This window comes from Narcine bancroftii, chromosome 1 (genome assembly GCF_036971445.1).
Source record: "Narcine bancroftii isolate sNarBan1 chromosome 1, sNarBan1.hap1, whole genome shotgun sequence".
Lineage (NCBI taxonomy): Eukaryota > Metazoa > Chordata > Chondrichthyes > Torpediniformes > Narcinidae > Narcine > Narcine bancroftii.
The window spans coordinates 122,941,536-122,962,361 of NC_091469.1; the positions used below are offsets into that span (position 1 = coordinate 122,941,536).

General features: G+C 41.6%; 1 protein-coding gene across 3 annotated transcripts in view; it reads left to right on the forward strand.

Annotated features, from left to right (window-relative positions):
- The window catches only part of aggf1 (angiogenic factor with G patch and FHA domains 1), a 130,295-nt gene that overhangs the window by 46,098 nt on the left and 63,371 nt on the right, over positions 1-20,826 (forward strand). For all 3 annotated transcript variants that reach the window (XM_069937954.1, XM_069937945.1, XM_069937964.1), the window contains 6 exons: positions 2,865-2,970; positions 6,661-6,712; positions 13,124-13,225; positions 13,922-14,087; positions 17,239-17,321; positions 18,524-18,651. In XM_069937954.1, the coding sequence (XP_069794055.1) occupies positions 2,865-2,970; positions 6,661-6,712; positions 13,124-13,225; positions 13,922-14,087; positions 17,239-17,321; positions 18,524-18,651 (637 nt within the window). The remainder of the gene's footprint in view (positions 1-2,864; positions 2,971-6,660; positions 6,713-13,123; positions 13,226-13,921; positions 14,088-17,238; positions 17,322-18,523; positions 18,652-20,826) is intronic.

Below are 20,826 nucleotides of genomic sequence, written 5' to 3' on the forward strand. Positions count from 1 at the left end.
CCCTGCATGTTGAGGATTTTGATGGCACGTTCATGCCAGCTGAGCTCTAGGGTGTCGAGGAGGAACTGTTCGTACTTGTTCTCCATCAGTGGGTTTTCTACAAAGGAGCTTACTTGGGCAGCTGTGGCGGCGTCGAGGGCACTCATGATGTACCAGTACTTGCTGTCCTCTGAAACGATTCCCCTGATGTGGAACTGACTCAGCCAGCTGTAGCCAGTTCCTGGGCTGGCTGGCCCAGAACAGCGGGAGATGTACGTCCATGGCGTTGGTCGTGGGCGCCTCGACTGTGGATTCAGCCAGTTGCTGCATTTTTGTGTCATCGATGCTGGTTCCAAAATGTTAGAAACCGTCAAGGTCACCACTGTAGCAACTGCTGCTATAGTAGTGCTACCGAATAAAGAGATGTCCACACAATGTGAGGGTGAACCAAAAAACCACTTAGTGGTTTGAATTCGCCGTGTCTCCGCGTGGGCCTGCCCACTTTTGGTGACGTACCCTCTGGCTTCCAGAAGTGATATCATAATGCTTAGGAGCCACACTCCTTAGCCCGCATGTGGCGCTAGGGCACAGGCTCCTTTTCAGCAGTGAAGGGGAGGCTGCACGATCTTGGACCGGTGGCATGTTGCAGCGATTTGGCCCGTCTACTTGCGCGGCACCTCGACTCACTACACCAGGTCATTTGGAAAGCTAGAGGCGCAAGGTACCAAGAGACTGGAGGATGATGAATTTTGTGCCTTTATTTAAGAAATGGCTGCAAGGACAAGCCAGGGAACTACATGCTGGTGAGTCAAACCTCTGTACTGGAAGGGATTCTCAGAGACAATCTACCTGCATTTGGAAAAGCAAAAACTGACTAGGAATAGTCAACATGGCTTTGTGCATGGAAAATTGTGCCTCATGAATTTGATTGGAGAGTGTTGTAGAACAGAGAGACCCAAGGGAACAAGTATATAGTTCCCTGAAGGAGGTGATAAAGATGGATAAAGTGGCAAAGGTGATGTTCGGCAAATAGGGCAGAACATGGAGTACAAAAGTTGTGTGTTATGTTACAAGATGTTGGTGAAACCACACTTGGAGTATTGTGCTGTTTTGCCACCTGTGTGTCGGAAAAATATTGTTGAGCTGGAAAGGGTGCAAACGAGATTCAGGTTGATGTTGCCAGGTATGGAGGATATGTCATACAAGGAGAGACTGGATAGGCTGGGACTTTTATTCCTGGAGTGCAGAGGGAGGTGCAATCTTATGGATATATATTTTTTAAAAATCATGAAGGACATATCTTAAATTTATGTCCTCTCGAAAAAAGATTTACCTGAGAAGGGAAATATTTAAGTGATCTTAAGTGATCATAACCCACAGAGGATGGTGGGTATCTGGATGAGTTGCTGAAATGAGAGGTAAAGATGAGTACAATTAGGATATTAAAGTATGACATATCCAGGTACATATATAGGAAATGTTTAGAGGGATATCGACCAAATGCAGGCAAATAGGATTACCTTATGAAGGCAAACAGAATGGAATAGGTGAGTTGGGTTGAAGAGCCTTGATCTATGCTGTACGACTCTGAGGGCAGCCCATAGGACCAATCATTAATCTTCCTGCCATTTAAAATTCTCTACTTTCACTCTGACCTAACAAACTGGCCTCTTGCCCTATGTTATGAGGTGCAGCTGAAGCTTTAGAAGCAGTACACAGCATTTGACATTTGGGCACAAATTATTGAATTCATCATATTCAAATAACTTGCTTTGAACTGGCCTCTTAATCTTCTAGTTGTATTGGCTTAATTTTTCCCCTTCCACCAGCATCACTGAACTTCTTGATGTTCCCTACAACTGTGTATTTTGCAGTTTTTTTATATTCCTCTGTGCTTTCTCTCCCTGACTTGCCTCATCTGAAGCTTCTTAGTAGACTCTATTTTCTGTTGTAAAGAATTCAGTACCTGAATTTACAAAAGGGAAATTTTATAGATGCTGGAAATCTGAAATAAAGACAGGAAATGTATAAAATGTTCATTTATCCAAGTTGAACAAGTTCAGATGGCTTCATTTTTTGATGATGGATATTGTCATTGGTGAGTAAGGTAAAACACAATTAACTTTCAAATCTGGCTCAGTGACTAGATGCTGCCATCTTCGTAATATAAAACTATCTTTCAGCATGACCCTGGCTTTTCAACACTCCAAATTGGACAATAGGTTTGTATCCATGCCTTCTGGTGCTTCCTACAATGTCCTCTCTGTTATTGGAGCGAGCACATGACAAGCAATGTTCCCTCTAATTTTTAGTAGTCCGTGTGTGCAAAAATCTTGTGCAAATAGTTTTTCCGTGACAAATGTATGTGCACACTGAACGCTTGTACAAATGTAAACTTGAAATTGTTTCAAGATAATTATGGCACAGCCTATCTCTCATGGCTAATAAAGCTGTATTAGCATGTTTTAATATAATACATATAGTATGATTGCATTCTACAAAGTAATGTATTTAGTTAAGATTTTATTCTATACTTTGAAGCATTTTGTTCAGTTTGTGCGCACATTAATTTCCTTTGTATCCTGGCTGTAAGACACATATGCATGCACACAGCTTGGAGGGAACAATAATAACAAAGTGTAATCACCCCGTACTCTCTTTCATATCACCCAACCCACCATTCCCCAGCAGAATATTTAGTCATGTTTTTTATCTGGCACCAGACTCGTAGTCTAAATTCTTGATGATTGCTGGTTGATATGTTTTTAAAAAGCTTACAATCTGGTGATCATTTGTAGTCAATTAATACAGACCTATAAGAACAGTGAACCATACTACTTCTGTGTATATTTAAAGTTTCTAATCAATATAGCTTTTTACCATAGATCATCTGTGGCCTCCATGTATACGGGTGATGGTAGTGCGATCACCAGTTCTGGAACCTGGTACACTATTCATTATCACTGCAGTCAAGTCAGCCACCATTGGAAGGTATAGGAAAAAAAATTTTTTTGTAACTAAAAATGATCAAAATACTGTTTTGTGGGGTTTTGGGAAATTTTTGTGGAAAGTAGTCTTCTTAAATTTGCCTGTTTTGTGATAAAGTAGAACATTATACACATTGTTTGTAATTGTAATTACTATTCATCAAAATTATGAGCATTGATATCGATCCTTTTGATTAGAATTTGAATTTTAAACTCATTCTCACCTTGTAAAAATCGGAATCTTAATTGTATGCATATATTTCAAAATTCAATTTATTGTCAGATAATAAAAAGTGTCATATGTAAAACTGCCTCTTGTTTGCTGTAAGGCAGACAGATTTGCCATTGGCAGAAATTGGCTGAAGCACCTCTTAGAGTCAAGAAAGAGATGCAAAAGAGAGCCCCCATCTTTCCCCCACCCCCACAAGAGCCACCGAATGTCTGTGGATTTGTCTCCAGCCCTTCCGCAGAGTCCAGTCTAAGCCATCAGCAACCTGAGCTCCAGATCCAAACTTCTGCTACTATTAGGAACCTCTCAGCACACTCTCGCATCCCAGTTCCAATACATGGTACCTCTTCAGCCAATTTCGAGTCAACCTCCAGCAGTCAGCAGCTTGGCGAGAGACTCTTGGCCGCAGTATCCAGCAGCCCACGCCTCCATGGGTTCCTTGCCTCAAGTCACCAACAGCCAGTATGGGTCCTTCCCTCTTGTCTGCTAATGTGGTCTCTGTCCCGTGGGTCATCTCCTCTGCTTCTCTTTCTCAGATGGGTGGGTGGTCTTCCAGTTTTCTGGTGCCCTGTGCCAGTCCTCCACTTACCCTCATGGCTACTGCCAATCATAGGCATTACCATCTCAGGCCCAAACCCCCATGATCTCAGTATTTTAAATAAAACTACTGTCAGCTCCTTTAACAGGCTGCAATTTCAACAGCTCTGGCTGCACCACCATTTTTGAATTGAAGTGCCTGCTTGTTATTTCCCTCTGTTCCTTTCTTTGATAATTGAATTAAAAATTCAGGATAGCATCTTAAACATCAAATGTGGGAACCATGTTTAGTATGTAAAAACAAAAGCTCGTTCTTTGAAGAAAATGGGATCTCAGTGCAATAAAACTTAATTGATTCCACATACTTGGGGCTTAAGGGAGACTGATAATGTTGGCCCAGTGACCCAACATTCTTAATTTTCATACCATGGGTTAGTAGGTTATTGGAATCTCCAATGTTGGAAAAGTTGTGAGTGGAGCTGAAGGTAACAAGAGGATAAAGATAGGATGCAGAGTTGGGTGGAGAAGTGGCAAATGGAGTTCAATCCAGATAAGTGTGAAGTGATGTATTTTGGAAGGACAAACCAGAAGGCTGAGTATAGGATTGGTCGTTGGTTAAGTGGGTGGCTGAACAGAGGGTCTTTGGAGTCCAAATCCATACATCCCTCAAGGTTGCTGCACTGGTTGATGGGATAGTTAAAGAAGGCCTAAAGGATGCTGGGCTTCATTAATAGGGGGATTGAGTTCAAGAGCAGAGAGGTCATGTTGCAACTCTACAAATCTCTGGTGAGACCACACTTAAAGTATTGTGTTCAGTTCTGATCACCTTATTATAAGAAGGATGTGGACACTCTGGAGAGGGTGCAGAGGAGATTTACCAGGATGTTACCTGGATTGGAAAATAATTCTTATAAGGCAAGGTTAGCAGAGCTGGTACTTTTCTCTTTGGAGTGTAGAAGGATGAGAGGAGACTTGATAGATGTCTACAAGATTATGTGAGGCATGGATAGGATGGATAGCCAGTGCCTTTTTATCAGGGCAAGAATAACAAGAAAGCCTGGAATGCCTTGCCGGGGTGGTGGTGGAGGCTGAAACATTAGGGGCATTTAAGTGACTCTTAGACAGGCACAGAAGAAAAAAATAGAGGATTACAGGGTAGGGAGGATTTAGTACTTTTTAAAAAAAGGAATATTTGGGTCAGCACAACATTGAGGAACTAAGGGCTTGTACTGTGCTGTAGTGTTCTATGTTCTGTATTACCATTATTCTTTCTATGTAGCTTGCCATTGATATGTGCTCAATAAGATAAATAGCTGATATCCTATATGTTGCCTAACAATCTCTGAAAACTTTATCGTCTGTTGGCCAAACTACTTTATCCTACTCTATTTCTTTTCTGATGAGAAAAGGAAATGTTACGATGATTGTCATTTAAGAATTGTAGAAATTAATTGACTTTACAATACCCTGATAGATATAGGTTAGATGGTCAATCTTTTTCCCAGGAAGGAAATGTCAAATATTAGCAGAAATACGTTTGAGGAATTTACCATAACCAAAAAGGGAAAGGTGAATAATTTGGGTTCTTCACCAAGAAAGGGCTTTTAAAGGTACCTGTATCACAATTAGTCCTGTTCTTATTCCAATATCTTTATTGGCTGAGTAAAGAAAAGTGGAAACACAGAAGTCAATAGATGTTGGAAACTACAGCAAGAAAATAAACAGCAGGTCAGATAGTATCCATGGAGCAAACTGAACAGTCAACATTTTGGATCAAAACCCTGCTTTAGGACTGAGAAAGGAGAAGGAAGAAATGTGGTGTTACAGAGGAGAGGCCTATCTGTGGTAAGTGAACCGAAGAAAGATTATGGACAGAGATTGAGCCATATAGGGGAGCAAGAGGGATGGAGATGCATGATAGAGGCAGGAGTGTGATAGGTGGAAGCAGACAAAAGAAAGGAATAAAAAGCAGATGGAGCAGGGAGGGAAGGTAGAGAGAGCTACTGAAAGGAGATTGGTTGAATCTCATAGGGAGGAATAGTGGCCATAAAATTGGGGAGAGGCATGTGGGAGTTGGGGAAAGGAAAACAAACTGGGTAGCAGGGTCTTGTTGGGGGTGGGGTGGGGGGAGAGTTGTTTGGAAAGAAGGATATGTATGAAAGAACCTAGCTGGGCGAGGAGAGAAAAGGCTCACGAAATTGGAGAGTTCAGTCCACATGAATTTCAGTTGTCCACTCTCCAGGGAGAGAATAAAGTGCTGTTCTTTATACTTGTGTTTGGCTGCTCCCTGGCGATGGAGGAGCTAAGGACCGATGTGTGGAATGGAAGGTTTGCAACCAGTTAGCAGGTGAGGACAGGATGCAGGTGCATGCAAAGTGGTGCCTAATCTAAGCTAGGTTTTGTAATTGATTAATAAGTTTGGTACATATAATACTGGCCAGGACAAAGTAAATGTTAAGAAACAGTTGTTCCATTCTCTTGCCTAGATTTACCTCACATAATATTGATTATCCTTTAATTATTACTCAAATTTAATAAATTTGTATTCACCAATAAAGTTTTAAAAATGATGAATAATGTAGAATTTTGGGAAGACATTTTACTCTTGGTTATAAAATGTAAAGTTATTAAAGAATTTCTAGATAATAGTTTATTAATATACTTTCTAGAACATTTTTTCTTGTACATTCTATGCATTCTTTACTTTCACTGACACAGGGAAGTTCAATATGATTTCGACATTTCTGTGAGAGGTGGAGATTAACTTTTATGTTTTTATTATCTTGCATGTTAAATAATAACCAAATATTATTGATAAAACCAGAAAATAGAAATAGATGAATGTGGAGAATGTAGCATGTAAGTGATTTGGAATAGATATTGTGCAATGTGTTTTACTTTAAGTATATGATTCTTTTTATCTAACAGAGAGAAAGATCTGGGCCATGCAATCAGAATAGCTGAACTTGGAGTTAGTAAGGTTGGTTATGTGATCATAATTTAAAATTGAATTTATATGACTATCACTCATGATGAATCACTTCAGAGATATTTAAATTTAATGTGGTAAAATGTAATGTTATTGCAACCACCAATTGAGTAAGATTTCAAAATTGCAGTTATTTGTATCTTGAATAGTATTAATGTCTTAAATGTTTACTGATAATTCTATAGAGTCGTAGTTTTGCAGCACTGAAACAGGCCTTCCGGCCCAAGTTGTCCATGCTGACCATTGTCTATCTATGCCAGTCTCATTAGTCTGTATTTGGCCTATAGAACATTGTAGTATGGAAACAGGGCCCTTCGACCCTACTCGTTCATGCTGAGCCATTTTTCTGCCTAGTCCCACTAATCTGCATACAGTCCATAGCCCTCCATTCTTCTCCCACCCAAGAAACTGTCCAAATTCTTCTTAAATGTTAAAATTGAGCCTGCATTCACCACTTCAGCTGGCAGCTTGTTCCACACTTCCACCGTTTTATGTGTGAAGTTCCCCCTAAATATTTTCCCCTTTCACAGTAATCCATGTCTTCTGGTTTGTATCTCACCTACCCTCAATGGAAAAAGCCTATCTAAATTTACTTTGTCTAACCCATCATAATTTTAAATACCTCTATCAAATCTCTCCTCATTCTTCTTTGATCCATGGAATAAAGTCCTAACCTGTTTAACCTTTCCCTGTAACTCAGTTCCTGAAGTCTGGGCAACATTTGAGTAAATCTTCTCTGCACTCTTTCTATCTTATTGATATATTTTCTGTAGTTAGGTGATCAAACCTGCACACAATACTCCAATTTTAGCCTCACCAATGTCTTGTCTAACTACCATAAAATCCCAACTTTTGTACTCAATTGATTTCTGAAGGCCAATATGCCACAAACTCTCCTTACAATTTTCTCTGTGTTCCCACTTTCATGGAATTGTGTATCTGTATTCCCAGATCCCTATGTTCTACCACACTTCTCAGTGCCCTGCCTTTTACTCTGCCCTTTCTTGGTTTGTCCTTCCAAAATGCAATACCACACACTTGTCTCCATTAAATTCAATTTGCCTTTTTTTTTCAGTCCATTTTTCCAGCTGGTGCAGATCCCTCTGTAAGCTTTGAACAACGCCTCCAATCTTAGCCTCATCTGTAAACTTGCTGATCCAATTTACCACGTTATCATCCATATTATTGATAACAGATAACAAACAGCCATGGGCCCAGCATCAATCCCTGAGGCCTCCAGTGTGAGAAGCAATCACCACCACTACTCTTTAGCATCTCCCATCCAGCCATTGTCAAATCCAGTTCACTACTTCACCATGAATACAAAGTGTCTGAATCTTCCTTTCTAACCTCCCATGTGGAACCTTGACACAGGCCTGACTAAAGTCCATGTAGACAACATCCACAGCCTTTCCTTCATCAACTTTCCTGGTAACCTAAGATTGGTTAAACACAACCTACCACACTCAAAACCATGTTAATGATCCATAGTCAGTCCCTGGCTATCCAAATACTTGTATATCCGATTTCTTAAGACACCTTCCAATAAGCTACCTACTACTGAAGTCCGACTCACCTGCCTATCGTTTCCAAGGTTACTTTTGGAGATTTAAAAAAAAAACAGAACAAATGTGAGCTACCCTCCAATCCTGCATGCCATATTTAAAATATTTCTGCCAGAGCCCCTGCAATTTCTACACTAGCCTCCCTTAAGGACCAAGGGAATATTTTGTCAAGCGCTGGAGATTTATCTACCCTTATTTGCTTTAAGACAGCAAACACTTCCTCCTCTTTAAGTAACTCTGTGCCAGTTTCCTGAATGAATACAGATGGGGAAAAATCATTTAAGATCTCCCCTATCTCTTTTTAGCTCCATATAAAGCCGACCAATCTGATCTTCAAGGGGACCATTTTTGTCCATTACTATCCTTTTGCTCTTAATATACCTGTAGAAACCCTTGGACAATGTGAAGGAAAATCCTAAGGGTTTCTACAGGTATATTAAGAGCAAAAGGATAGTTTCTTCACATTGTCTGTCAAAATGACCTCATGTCACTTTTAGGCTTCCTGATTTCTTTCTTGAGGTTTTTATTGCATTTTTAAAATCTTCCTCAAGTACCCTTTTTGCTCCTTGTTGCCTATACCTCTCTTCCTCTAAATCAGATACCCAATATCCCTCAAAAACCAAGGTTTCCTATGCCTGCTAACTTTGCCTTCAATCCTGACAGGAACATACAAACTCTGTACTCTCAAAATTTCACCTTTGAAGGTTGTCCACTCACCTCGCACATCCTTGGCAGAAAACAACTTATCCCAATCTACACATTCTAGAACCTTTCTCATTTCCTCAAAATTAACTTTTCTCCGATTTAGAATCTCAATCTGAGGTCCAGACCTATCTTTCTCCATAATTAACTGTATGAAATGGCATTATGATCACTGGACCCAAAATGTTCCCTTACACATAATTCTTCTTTATTAACCTTTTTATTGATTTTTAATATAAAACATACTATAGACAATGCACAGAGAGAATAAGGACACAATATAAACAATAACAGTATACAACAATCAGTAAATAACTATTGTGTCTTCATCTCTCCATACTCCATCAGAGGGAAAAAAAAATCATTTTATAGTAAAACCCCCTATACTTATCTAAAAGGAAAAACAAACTGGAAAAACCTTATTAGTGTTCATTAAACACAAGAAGCCTGGTCCTAACCCAAAAGAAAAACTTAATGGAATCAGGAAGGGACAGTAAATCAGAAAAATAAGTTAGAAATTATACGAAAATATTGTATGTATGGGCGCCATGTTTCTTCAAATTTAACAAAGGCATCAAATGTAGCACTTCTAATTTTCTCTAAATTTAAACAGGTGATATTGTAATAAAACCATTGAAGTACAGTAGGAAAACTGGGGTCCTTTCATTTAAGAAAATTGCTCTCCTAGCCATCAGGGTTAGTAAAAGCCAGACAACGACCTACATCTACTCCTAAAACTCCAAAAAGAGCTGTTGAGGGATTTGGTTGTAAATCAGTTGCAAGGATCGCTGAAAGAATTCCAAAGGTATCTTTCCAGAACCGGACAGGGCCAAAACATATGGGTCAATTAAGCCATTTGTGAATTACACCGGTCATGGATTAGATTAAAATTAGAAAAAATACAGGAAAGCTTGTCCTTGGACATCCCCATGTACTACCTTAAATTGAATACTACGTTGATGTGGTATTAACTAGTTTAAGAATCTTTTTCCACATCTCTGCAGGAGAAGACTTTTGGACCTCCTGCTCCCACACCCTTTTAAATTAATCAGACAAGACAAGTCGCAATTTTAATAACATATCAACCATTGAGGTTGTCAAGAGTATCAAGTTCCTTGGGGTGCACTATTTGGAGAATCTCACCTGGTCCTTTAACATCAGCTCTATAACCAAGAAAGCCCAGCAGTGCCTCTACTTCATGCGAAGGCTGAGGAAAATTAATCTCCCATCCTCCATCCTCATTACATTCTACAGAGGATGTATTGAGAGCATCCTGTGCAACTGCATTACTACCTGGTTTGGTAGCTGTACCTCCTCAGACCACGTCCCTGCAGAAGATAGTGAAGTCAGCAGAAAAGATCATTGGGGCTCTCTTCCTACCATGAAGGACATCTACACTTGATGCCAGCAAAAGGCAATGAGCATTGTGAAGAACTCCACACACCCCTCAAGTAAACTGTTCACCTTTCTGCCATCTGACAGGAGGTGCTGCAGCACGAGGGCCCATACATTCAGATTGGGCAACAGTTTTTTTCCACCAGTCCATCAGACTCCTGAATTCCCAGAAAATATGTGCATAAGAGTACCTTGGTACTGGGGACTCTTACAATATATTTTAATAAACTTGTATTTATGTAAATATGCTCCATGGTCCTGGAGAAATGCTATCTGGTCTTTCCCGTGCGAGCATGGCTTGAAGGTCAAATAAAGGTGATTTGACTTGCATAGTATATTTATAGAAATTGTTAAGCGATGCAGATAACTTTCCAAATTTCTTCAGGCTTCCGACAAAGTAGAGGCGCTAATGTGCTTTTTTTGGCTATTGTATTGATGTGGGACCAAGACAAGTCACTAAAGATATTTAACCCCTAAGGACCTAAAGCTGTCAGCTATCTCCACTTCATCTCTGTTGATGCAGATTAGATGTGAGCTTCACCCCTCTTCCTGGTTGACAGTTAGCTTCTTGGCCTTTCTGTTCTGGCATCAAGCTACTTATTCCTCCAACACCCTTTTGTACACATTTGGAGATCATACCTACAACATTGGTGTACTGCACAAGTTTATAGATGAGGTTAGAGTCATGTTTGACTGAGCAATCATGGGTGTGGAATGAGTATTTTAGGTAGCTGAGTACCTAGCCTTACAGGGCTCTGCTATTGAGGATGATTGTGGACCAGATGCTGTCAATAAGTCTCACATTTTGTGGCCTGTGGGATAGAGGGTTGCTGAGATTTATGTCACGTAGCTTGGGAATTAGTTTATCATTGTGTTAAAGCCAGAAATGTAGTTTGACATTGGTGTCCACGTTATCCAGGATTCCAGGCCAGGCCAGGACCTGTTTTGGTGGCATGTGAATTGGAGTGGGTAGAGGATGGATGGGAGGCTATAATTGAAGGGAGCCATGATCAACCTCTTAAGTAGCAGATAAAATACAATACGGAGGGCAGAGTTACAGAGAGGTCAGTGATTGACGAGCAAAGGTAACATTATGTTACAAATGTGAAATTCATTCAGGAGTTTGATTATAGCAGGAGAAACCCTGTCCTTGAATCTGGTGGTGCGTGATCTTGTGTTTGCGAATCTCTGCAAAGAACACCATCAACCAACCGAATGGCTCACGAGACTGTCTTGTGCCTTGAAGTCAAGCTTGTGAATTTCTATAAATAGCTCTCCATTTCTTGTGTAAAAAAAAAAGTAGAGAGTTCTGGTGTGGTTTGGTGACACTGTCTGTTGTTAATACTCTGAGTAAACTCAAAGTGGTAGTTAGATTCCTCACATTTTGGGCACAGTTGCAACATATTTTGACAATGAGGATCTTGGATAACTGAAGAAAAATGTAACAATGTAACTGCTCAAGGCTGTCCTCAAACAACAGCAAGAGCTTTGAACTGATATAAGCAAAGCTAATGGACCGGCTGGCAACAAAAATGTCCATTGGAGCTTCAATTATTGAGGAGGTGAGCCTGCAGTTAAAACAAATTCTGAAGATGCACTAATGAACTCTATCACTGAGTTTAATTATGACTCAGTCATGCACTTTTAAAACTTGGTACAAAAATTATGAAGACTTGTTTTCAGTGGACGTTTCCAAGTTCAGTGAGGCAAGGAAGATTAGGCTATTGTTGAGGATGTTAGGCACTCGAGAACATGAGCGCTACATAAACTGGAAAAGTCGATTTAATGTCATCTGGCTGGAGAGTGTCCAGATGTGAATTTAGGTGTTATTCCTCCAATTTGTGGGTGGTCTTGGTGGGATAGTACACAAGGCCATGGATAGTCATGGGAGTGTGGCACAGAACTAAAATGGTTGTCTATTGGGAAGTCTCTGTCACTGTTGCGAATGGAGCGAAGGTGCTCACTGGCTCTCCATTAGGCAATGGCTTGATTTTTTTTCCAGAATCTTATCTTTATTTACGGATCCTCCATGGCCTTGCTCCTGTCTGTATCTCATCTCTTCAAGGTGGTCCTACATGTATTTTCCAATTTTAGCCTTTTAAGCATCGACTGTTTCAGTTCCCCACTTTATGCACTTATCCCATTAGGTGCCAGAAAACAAAACTGAGAAACTCCCTGCCTCATTTTTGCAGCTCGCTACCTTCTTTACTCTACCTATTTGACTAATCATTTGTGGATCTGCTCTTGATACCTTTTATGTAAACAATAATTTTTTTTTTGTCAGCACTCTTGAGGAAAAACCTGTTAAAAATATTAAATAAATACAAAATTTCTGCTTTGTATTGTAAATGGTCAAATCAGACAATGTGTAGCAAAATAAATGAATCCATTTCAGCTCAATTACATTTTAATTAGACTTCATATAATTGAAGTCTGGCCCAGTTATGATGAAAGTTTATCATCTGAAGTTTTAACTTTCTCTTGACATTGCCATTTTTACAATTTTTTAAAATTTTTGATTTGGTGTAATTTGCTTCTATAGTTGCCTTTGTTGCTGTTATTCTATGTAAGGTGGCATACAGAATTCATATCTAAGTTTTTGTCCCCATTTTCCTTGAGCTTCACCTTGTCTCCAATTTGATTTTCTTCTCATCTACATGAAATGTCATTGCAAAGTGGTTGTTCAATGCATTTTAAAGCATCTAGTATTGTTGATTTATTTTTCTATTTTCATCTTTAGTTCCATGCCGAAGTGTATTTTGATCAAGAGTTACAGGAGTACATGCTGGTGGACAAGGGGAGCCAGAATGGAACTGTTGTCAATGGAAACAGGATCCTTACAGTAAGAATGTTATTTCAATCAGATTGCAAGATATTGTACCGGCAACCAAGAACTAGAGGAAATGTGTTAGGGGTGAAAGGTGATACGTTTAAGGGGAATACTGGGGGTCCTGCTTTACTCAGTGGATGGTGAGAGTGTGGAAGAGTTGCTGGCAAAAGTGGCAGATGTGGTTTGATTTCAACATTTAAGAGAAATTTGAACAAGTTCACTTATGGGAGGGATATGGATGGCTGCTCTCAGTCCAGATCGATTGGAGTAAGCGGGAAAAAATAGTTTTACAGGGACTAGATGGGCCAAAGGGCCAGCTTCTTTGCTGTAATGCTCTATGATTCTAAAGTGACTTGTTTCACTCTTGTATTGTCTGACATCATGGGTTATTTCTGATCTGGAAATAAGGCAAGTATCATATGTTTTAAGTAGATTCTGTTTAATATTAATTTACTTTATTTCAAATTGCTACATTGTTTTAAAAAACTTGTACTTTGGAATTCTGCAACTCAGCAATTATAAATTGATTAAATTAATGCAATGTAATTAAATTTTGTTGCTTCTCAATTTAGTGTCGGAACAGCGACGGGTCCTTTGGCTCAACTCATCCATGCTTGCCTTTCTGAACTGTTCCCACTTGCCTGTGATTGGTACATATTCCCTCAAAGTCTTTCTTCTTAAACACCTGTATTTTAAAAAAAATTTTAGGTAAACAATGAAAGTGATCCGTATATATTGGAACATGGCGATGAAGTGAAATTTGGGGAAACAGTATTATCTTTCCATATCCATCCTGGAACTGATACATGTAATGGTTGTGAACCAGGCCAGGTTCTAGCTCACCTGCGGCATAACAAGAAAGAAGAATCTACAGGTAACTGAATGTAGTAAACTTGTATATTTTACTGCTTTGCGAATGGTCGCTGTTGTGCTATTTAGTTTTGGAACTAATCTTGTACTGTTACTCAAATTTGTGATTAACTTGTTAATTGAACTGTCAGAATAGTCCATTTACATTAGTAGTCCAACAAGAATTAGTATTTCAGAAAATTTCAGACATATTTATCTTGTGTAATCAATAGAACAATCAAGGAGATAAGCCATAGTTCGTGCCACCTCTGCTTGCTACAACCAATTGTAGTAAAAAAAAATTGAGTTCATAGCTACAAGTAATGCAGCCAAACTATTGGGATTGTCATTGTTTACTTTAATGGGGAAAACTGTTCCAACAGAAATTGTCAAGCTTTCATTGTATTGGCTTTTAAGTGTTTTTTTGGGCCTGAGCCCTTCTTCAGAAGTACTGAAAATTAGACAGACTCCTGAGTAAGATGGTGGGAGGGAGGAGAGAAGGGAGAGGAAAACAGGCTAGAAGGTGATAGATGGATATAAGTGAGAGGGAGAAGAAGAGAAAACAGCTGAGAGGGGTGATGGGGGAGAGGTAGAGGGCTGGCTGAGAAGGATGGTTTTCTGACAGGAGAAGGAAGGGAATGGTCTAGAAAGCTGCAGGGAGTCAGGGATGATGGAAAGTTAGAGAACAGGGAAGATGGTTAACAGAAATTGGAGTTTGATATTGGTGCCTTCTGGTTGGAGTCTGCCAAGGAAGAATACAAGATGTTGTTCCAGTTTATCAATGTCTTCAACCTGGCAGCACATGAGGCCTTGGACAGATGTGTCAGTATGGTAGTGGGGTGTGGAATTAGAGGCTGGCCATTGGGAAGTCCTTGTTATTGCAGAGAACAGAGTGAAGGGATCTCCCAATGTGTGTCCAGTCTCCCTGATGTAAAGTGAAGCACAAAAGTCTGCAGATGCTGTGATTGTAGTAAAAGCAATTGATTGGTAATATATCTTTACCTCCTATGGACACTGTGAGACAGGCTGAGTTCCTTCAGCTTACTGTGTGCTTTTACTCCCTGGGAATCTGTAGGGGTCATTACTGGATGGATGCAGTAAATTACCTTTACAGATTCTCCTGGTGAAGTGTTCTTCCCTTGGAAGGACTGTTTGGGACCTTTAACAGGTCAATCCTTGATATTGATAGTTCAAAATATTAGTTATTTCAGTGACGAGGTTTGGGGAATATGGAAATAATTAAAATTGGCAGTTTGTTCTGATTTGTATATAAATGCTGGTTTTGATCAATTACTTCTAAACAAGATTATTCCTAGTAGAGATTTATAAAATCACTAGAGACCATGAGGGGAAAATGTTTTGTTAGAAAAGGTAAGGATTGGTAATATGTGCTCTCAGATCTTAAACAAAACTAATGTGATCCAGGAGTAATTATGCTCTCTGACTAATATAGTACAAGTGTGAGTTTTTCCATTAAAATTATTTTTCCACCTTGAATCTTGCATGGGGTATTTGTCAATCCATTAAAAAGACAGTCTGCACTCCAGTCAAAATAATCAATCCTTCCATTGCATAAACATTTATTTCCATAACATCACTCCTTCGTCATTGTGTTGAAAAGATTGTCAGATTTCACAAGGTTAAAATAACATAGATTCTTTTCATAGATACCTCAATACTATATTATTGCCTATTTTCAAAAATTCATATGTGACTTGATAAAGGCACTATCCCTAGGAAGCAATACTGGAACATGTACAATTTTGTAGTTGCCTAAAAATGCCAGTGGGTGGCATTTCAGGATTAGAATAAAGATGAATACTTAGAGTAAGCAAATAAAAGTTTAACTTTGTTTTATAAAAACTTTGTCACTGTGGAATAACTTGAGTGATTTTAGGTTGAATTATAAATAGCATTTCAACAGTTTCATTAGATTTTTTTCCAGGACTCTGCCATATCTGAGGTGATATTGCCCTAACTGTGGCATATGATTTAATCTGAATTGGTAAATATTATGGGTGGATAAGTTTAGTTTTGTACGATTTCATTAGCTTAACTTTTAGCTCTTTGAGCTTCATCATTCTAAATTTATATAACCTGTAGATCGACAGGTTTTTAATTTCAACATCAAAATTGCCATACTATCCTAGTACTGCTTTGACTCTTGAATAGTCCCCTTTTCCTTGAAAAATACTGCTCTTTAAGAAAATCAAACTCTTATTTGCCTCCATGGGTTGAATTTTTTAAGTTGGCTTCAAAATATTTGCATGTATACCTATGATGATTGTTGATGTGGTTCTATAGATATCTTTCCTTGATGATTGCAGATGTTTGGGGGGGAAAAAAAAATTAAGGTACAGTGCAATTTTGACTTGATCCTGCCACCCTACTCCAAATGATACAGCACAACTCTTTGTCGGATAAATTTTTTTTGGAGAAATGGTAATTTTTAAAAAACAGCCCAGTAGCAACAGCAAATCACTTGTAACAATGTTTAAACAACAAACAAACAACAAGAGAAGACATTTTAAGGATTGAAATAATGTTTAATTCTCACCAAAAAAAAAGTCGGCTGCTGCCGATCACAGACACCTCCCCACAGAGGTTCCCATTCATGCCGGGAGCCCGAGATCACCAGTCAGTTCGTCTCTGAAAAATTTTGGGATAAGTGAGGATTTCTGATTTGTTTCAGATAAATTTCAGATAAATGAGGACTTCGGAGAATCCGATTTTGGATAATCGGAGTTGTACTGTATAAAATATGGATGTCATGGGTTAAAATCGCTCATTGTACAAGCTGAGGACGGAAGCAAATAGCCAGAGAACTGGAAGGTGAAGGCCAAATTTGTGAAGTGATCTGGACTAGCCCAATACACCTTAGACTTAATAGGATTTAACTATTGATATCAGATAAAATTAAATGCTTTATATTTAACTTATTTATGGAGATTTAAATTGCATGTGAATAGAACTTAATTTGTATATTAAAGTTCCTGTTCTTAGAAGATCAGTGAAAGTACAGATAGTAACAGTATGGTTAATGGTATGTGGAATTAAAAGCCTCTAAATTTTGAGATCTATTAACTCTATTTCTGACGATGACAAAAACTTTCCCTTAAACTTGCAGTGACAAAGTAAGTCAAACTTTTCATTAAACTGCTGTTATTTTTATTTAGCAATTCCTGTGCTGAGCAAGCAGGAGAAAGATAAGTTGCGACGTCATGAGTTAAAACAGATTCAGGTCAAGTATGGATTGCAGGTGTGTGTTTAGTCAAATTATTTCTATATTCTAGTTGGTTAAAATTCTTATTCTGCACCATTTTTCCCACATTCCCTCTCTCGCTCTCTAGCTCTCTCAAAAAAGATGAAATATGACCAGCACAACACTGGCTCACATCCCAGACCAGATAAAGGCTAATGTTTCATTGGCATAGATTTACCCCTTGTGCCCGTGATCTAGGTTTTAATGATCTGGGCAGTTTACTCTTCCAAGTAGCATTCCAAGGAATATTCCAGTGTTCTGATATTAGTGATGGTTCAATTCACTATTCACAGTGAAATCACGTAGCCAGTTTTCCACAGACCGATAATCTTCCACTCACATTTACTGGCTCCTATCAAACTCTCTCTAACTTCCTTGTCCTTTCTTCCCCTTCCCTCTTATTTGTCCCTCCCCTCTTGCATATTAACACCCATCATCTCTTGCCTGTCTTTTTCCCACTTATTTCCCACCAATTGTTTTTTTTTAAATTACTAAGTCTACCAGTTCAGTTTTCTCCTTACCGAAGATTTGTGCTCAATCTGAATACTCCCCTTATTCTGGATTTGCATGGGAGTCCAATTATTGTCTTCAAATAAACATGGATGTCTGTGACTATTGACACTTAAAAATACATATAATGTACCAGTAGTTTATTTTCTTAAATATAATTAAGATGTAATGGGTGCAGAAAAGATTCATAATGATCTTGCCTAGATTAGTGCTTGTGTTGAAGGAGACACCTGATAGATTCATCTGGTTTTCCCTGGAGCAAATGAGGCCAAGGGGTGACAAAGATGATGAGAGGCATAGGTCTGTTTCCAAAGGGTGTCTAAAATCAGAGGATTTTAAAGGGATCCAAGAGGTACATCTTTTGCAAAGGCAATTGCATTCTAGACTTAAGTCACCAGAGCTGGTGGAGGAGGAAGCAGGAACAGTAATAAAATTGAAGACACATACAGGCAGGTTCTTGAAAAAGCAAGGCATAGAGGATATGGAATGAAAGGAGACGTGGGATTAGTTTAGATCAGGATGATGGCCAGCATGGATATGGTTATAGTTAGGGCTGCATCTGTAATGTATGGATTTAAAACCTGTAACTGCTTTATATATTAGTGTCTTCAATACCATTTCTCTCTGAATTGTTATATTTTCAATTATTCAGTTATGCTCCACAAATGTATTTGCCATGTTTTACTTAGAATAGTGCATACGAAAGAGGTGAAACCTTGAAGAACTCAAAGTACAAGGACCGAGCTGCAAAGCGCAGACAAGAAATTGGAAGTGATGGCATTTTCAAAAGAGATGATGCTCCTGCTTCAATTCATATGTAAGTACAGAATTATAAATCTACAGTGAAACAATGGAGAAAATTTAGAAATTTCTCAAAATGTACACTTGTTCAGAATAAGGAGTGTGAGCTACCACTACAAAGGTACATTAGTACTTCTCCGAAGGGGAAGTGAAAGAATGAGACTTACACACTGTGAGTCAGTTTAGCTTCCAATGGTTTTATTTGAAAAGCCTGCACTGCACCTTATAAGGTGGCCGTCAAGTCCCGCCACTGCGTTGGTGGTGATGTAACGACACAGCTGAGTGCACGTGCGTGGCCCCCCTTGTGCACGTGCGTGGCCCCCCTTGTGCACGTGCGTGGCCCCCCTTGTGCACGTGCGTGGCCCCCCTTGTGCACGTGCGTGGCCCCCCCTTGAGCACGTGCGTGGCCCCCCCTTGTGCACGTGCGTGGCCCCCCCTTGTGCACGTGCGTGGCCCCCCCTTGTGCACGTGCGTGGCCCCCCCTTGTGCACGTGCGTGGCCCCCCCTTGTGCACGTGCGTGGCCCCCCCTTGTGCACGTGCGTGGCCCCCCCTTGTGCACGTGCGTGGCCCCCCCTTGTGCACGTGCGTGGCCCCCCCTTGTGCACGTGCGTGGCCCCCCCTTGTGCACGTGCGTGGCCCCCCCTTGTGCACGTGCGTGGCCCCCCCTTGTGCACGTGCGTGGCCCCCCCTTGTGCACGTGCGTGGCCCCCCCTTGTGCACGTGCGTGGCCCCCCCTTGTGCACGTGCGTGGCCCCCCCTTGTGCACGTGCGTGGCCCCCCCTTGTGCACGTGCGTGGCCCCCCCTTGTGCACGTGCGTGGCCCCCCCTTGTGCACGTGCGTGGCCCCCCCTTGTGCACGTGCGTGGCCCCCCCTTGTGCACGTGCGTGGCCCCCCCTTGTGCACGTGCGTGGCCCCCCCTTGTGCACGTGCGTGGCCCCCCCTTGTGCACGTGCGTGGCCCCCCCTTGTGCACGTGCGTGGCCCCCCCTTGTGCACGTGCGTGGCCCCCCCTTGTGCACGTGCGTGGCCCCCCCTTGTGCACGTGCGTGGCCCCCCCTTGTGCACGTGCGTGGCCCCCCCTTGTGCACGTGCGTGGCCCCCCCTTGTGCACGTGCGTGGCCCCCCCTTGTGCACGTGCGTGGCCCCCCCTTGTGCACGTGCGTGGCCCCCCCTTGTGCACGTGCGTGGCCCCCCCTTGTGCACGTGCGTGGCCCCCCCTTGTGCACGTGCGTGGCCCCCCCTTGTGCACGTGCGTGGCCCCCCCTTGTGCACGTGCGTGGCCCCCCCTTGTGCACGTGCGTGGCCCCCCCTTGTGCACGTGCGTGGCCCCCCCTTGTGCACGTGCGTGGCCCCCCCTTGTGCACGCGCGTGGCCCCCCCTTGTGCACGCGCGTGGCCCCCCCTTGTGCACGCGCGTGGCCCCCCCTTGTGCACGCGCGTGGCCCCCCCTTGTGCACGTGCGTGGCCCCCCCTTGTGCACGTGCGTGGCCCCCCCTTGTGCACGTGCGTGGCCCCCCCTTGTGCACGTGCGTGGCCCCCCCTTGTGCACGTGCGTGGCCCCCCCTTGTGCACGTGCGTGGCCCCCCCTTGTGCACGTGCGTGGCCCCCCCTTGTGCACGTGCGTGGCCCCCCCTTGTGCACGTGCGTGGCCCCCCCTTGTGCACGTGCGTGGCCCCCCCTTGTGCACGTGCGTGGCCCCCTCTGCCCACGAGGGAAGCAAATTCCGGCGGCGTCAGCTTGAGCAGCCACAGCCGTGATAAATATGGAGCCAGTTCTCCTGCGTCGCGATGTGTGCTGCGACACAAACCACAGTCTTGAATGCTGTGGGGACGTGCCTTTAGGCAGTTGCCCCCGTCATTTAGGCTGTGCTGGTACGATCTGCCGGCTGAGGTCTTGATGTGCCGGTTTCAGCCTGTCTGCTATGTCCTTACCCCCAATATCCAGTGTGAAAGTTTTGCCTGAGTTGCACAGGACCTTGTAAGGTCGTTGGAGGGGAGCGGAATGCGGTCCACAGCGGACAAATACAGAAAAACCTTGTTAGAACACTATTCATTAATCCATGGAATCACTTATAGCGCGGGTGTCTGTGGACCCCAAACTTTGCAAATAAGTTGATTAAAATTCAGAATCCCAATATTATATGAATGCACTTGCTTTCTTTCGTTGAAATTGTTAGTTATAGACAGCCGTT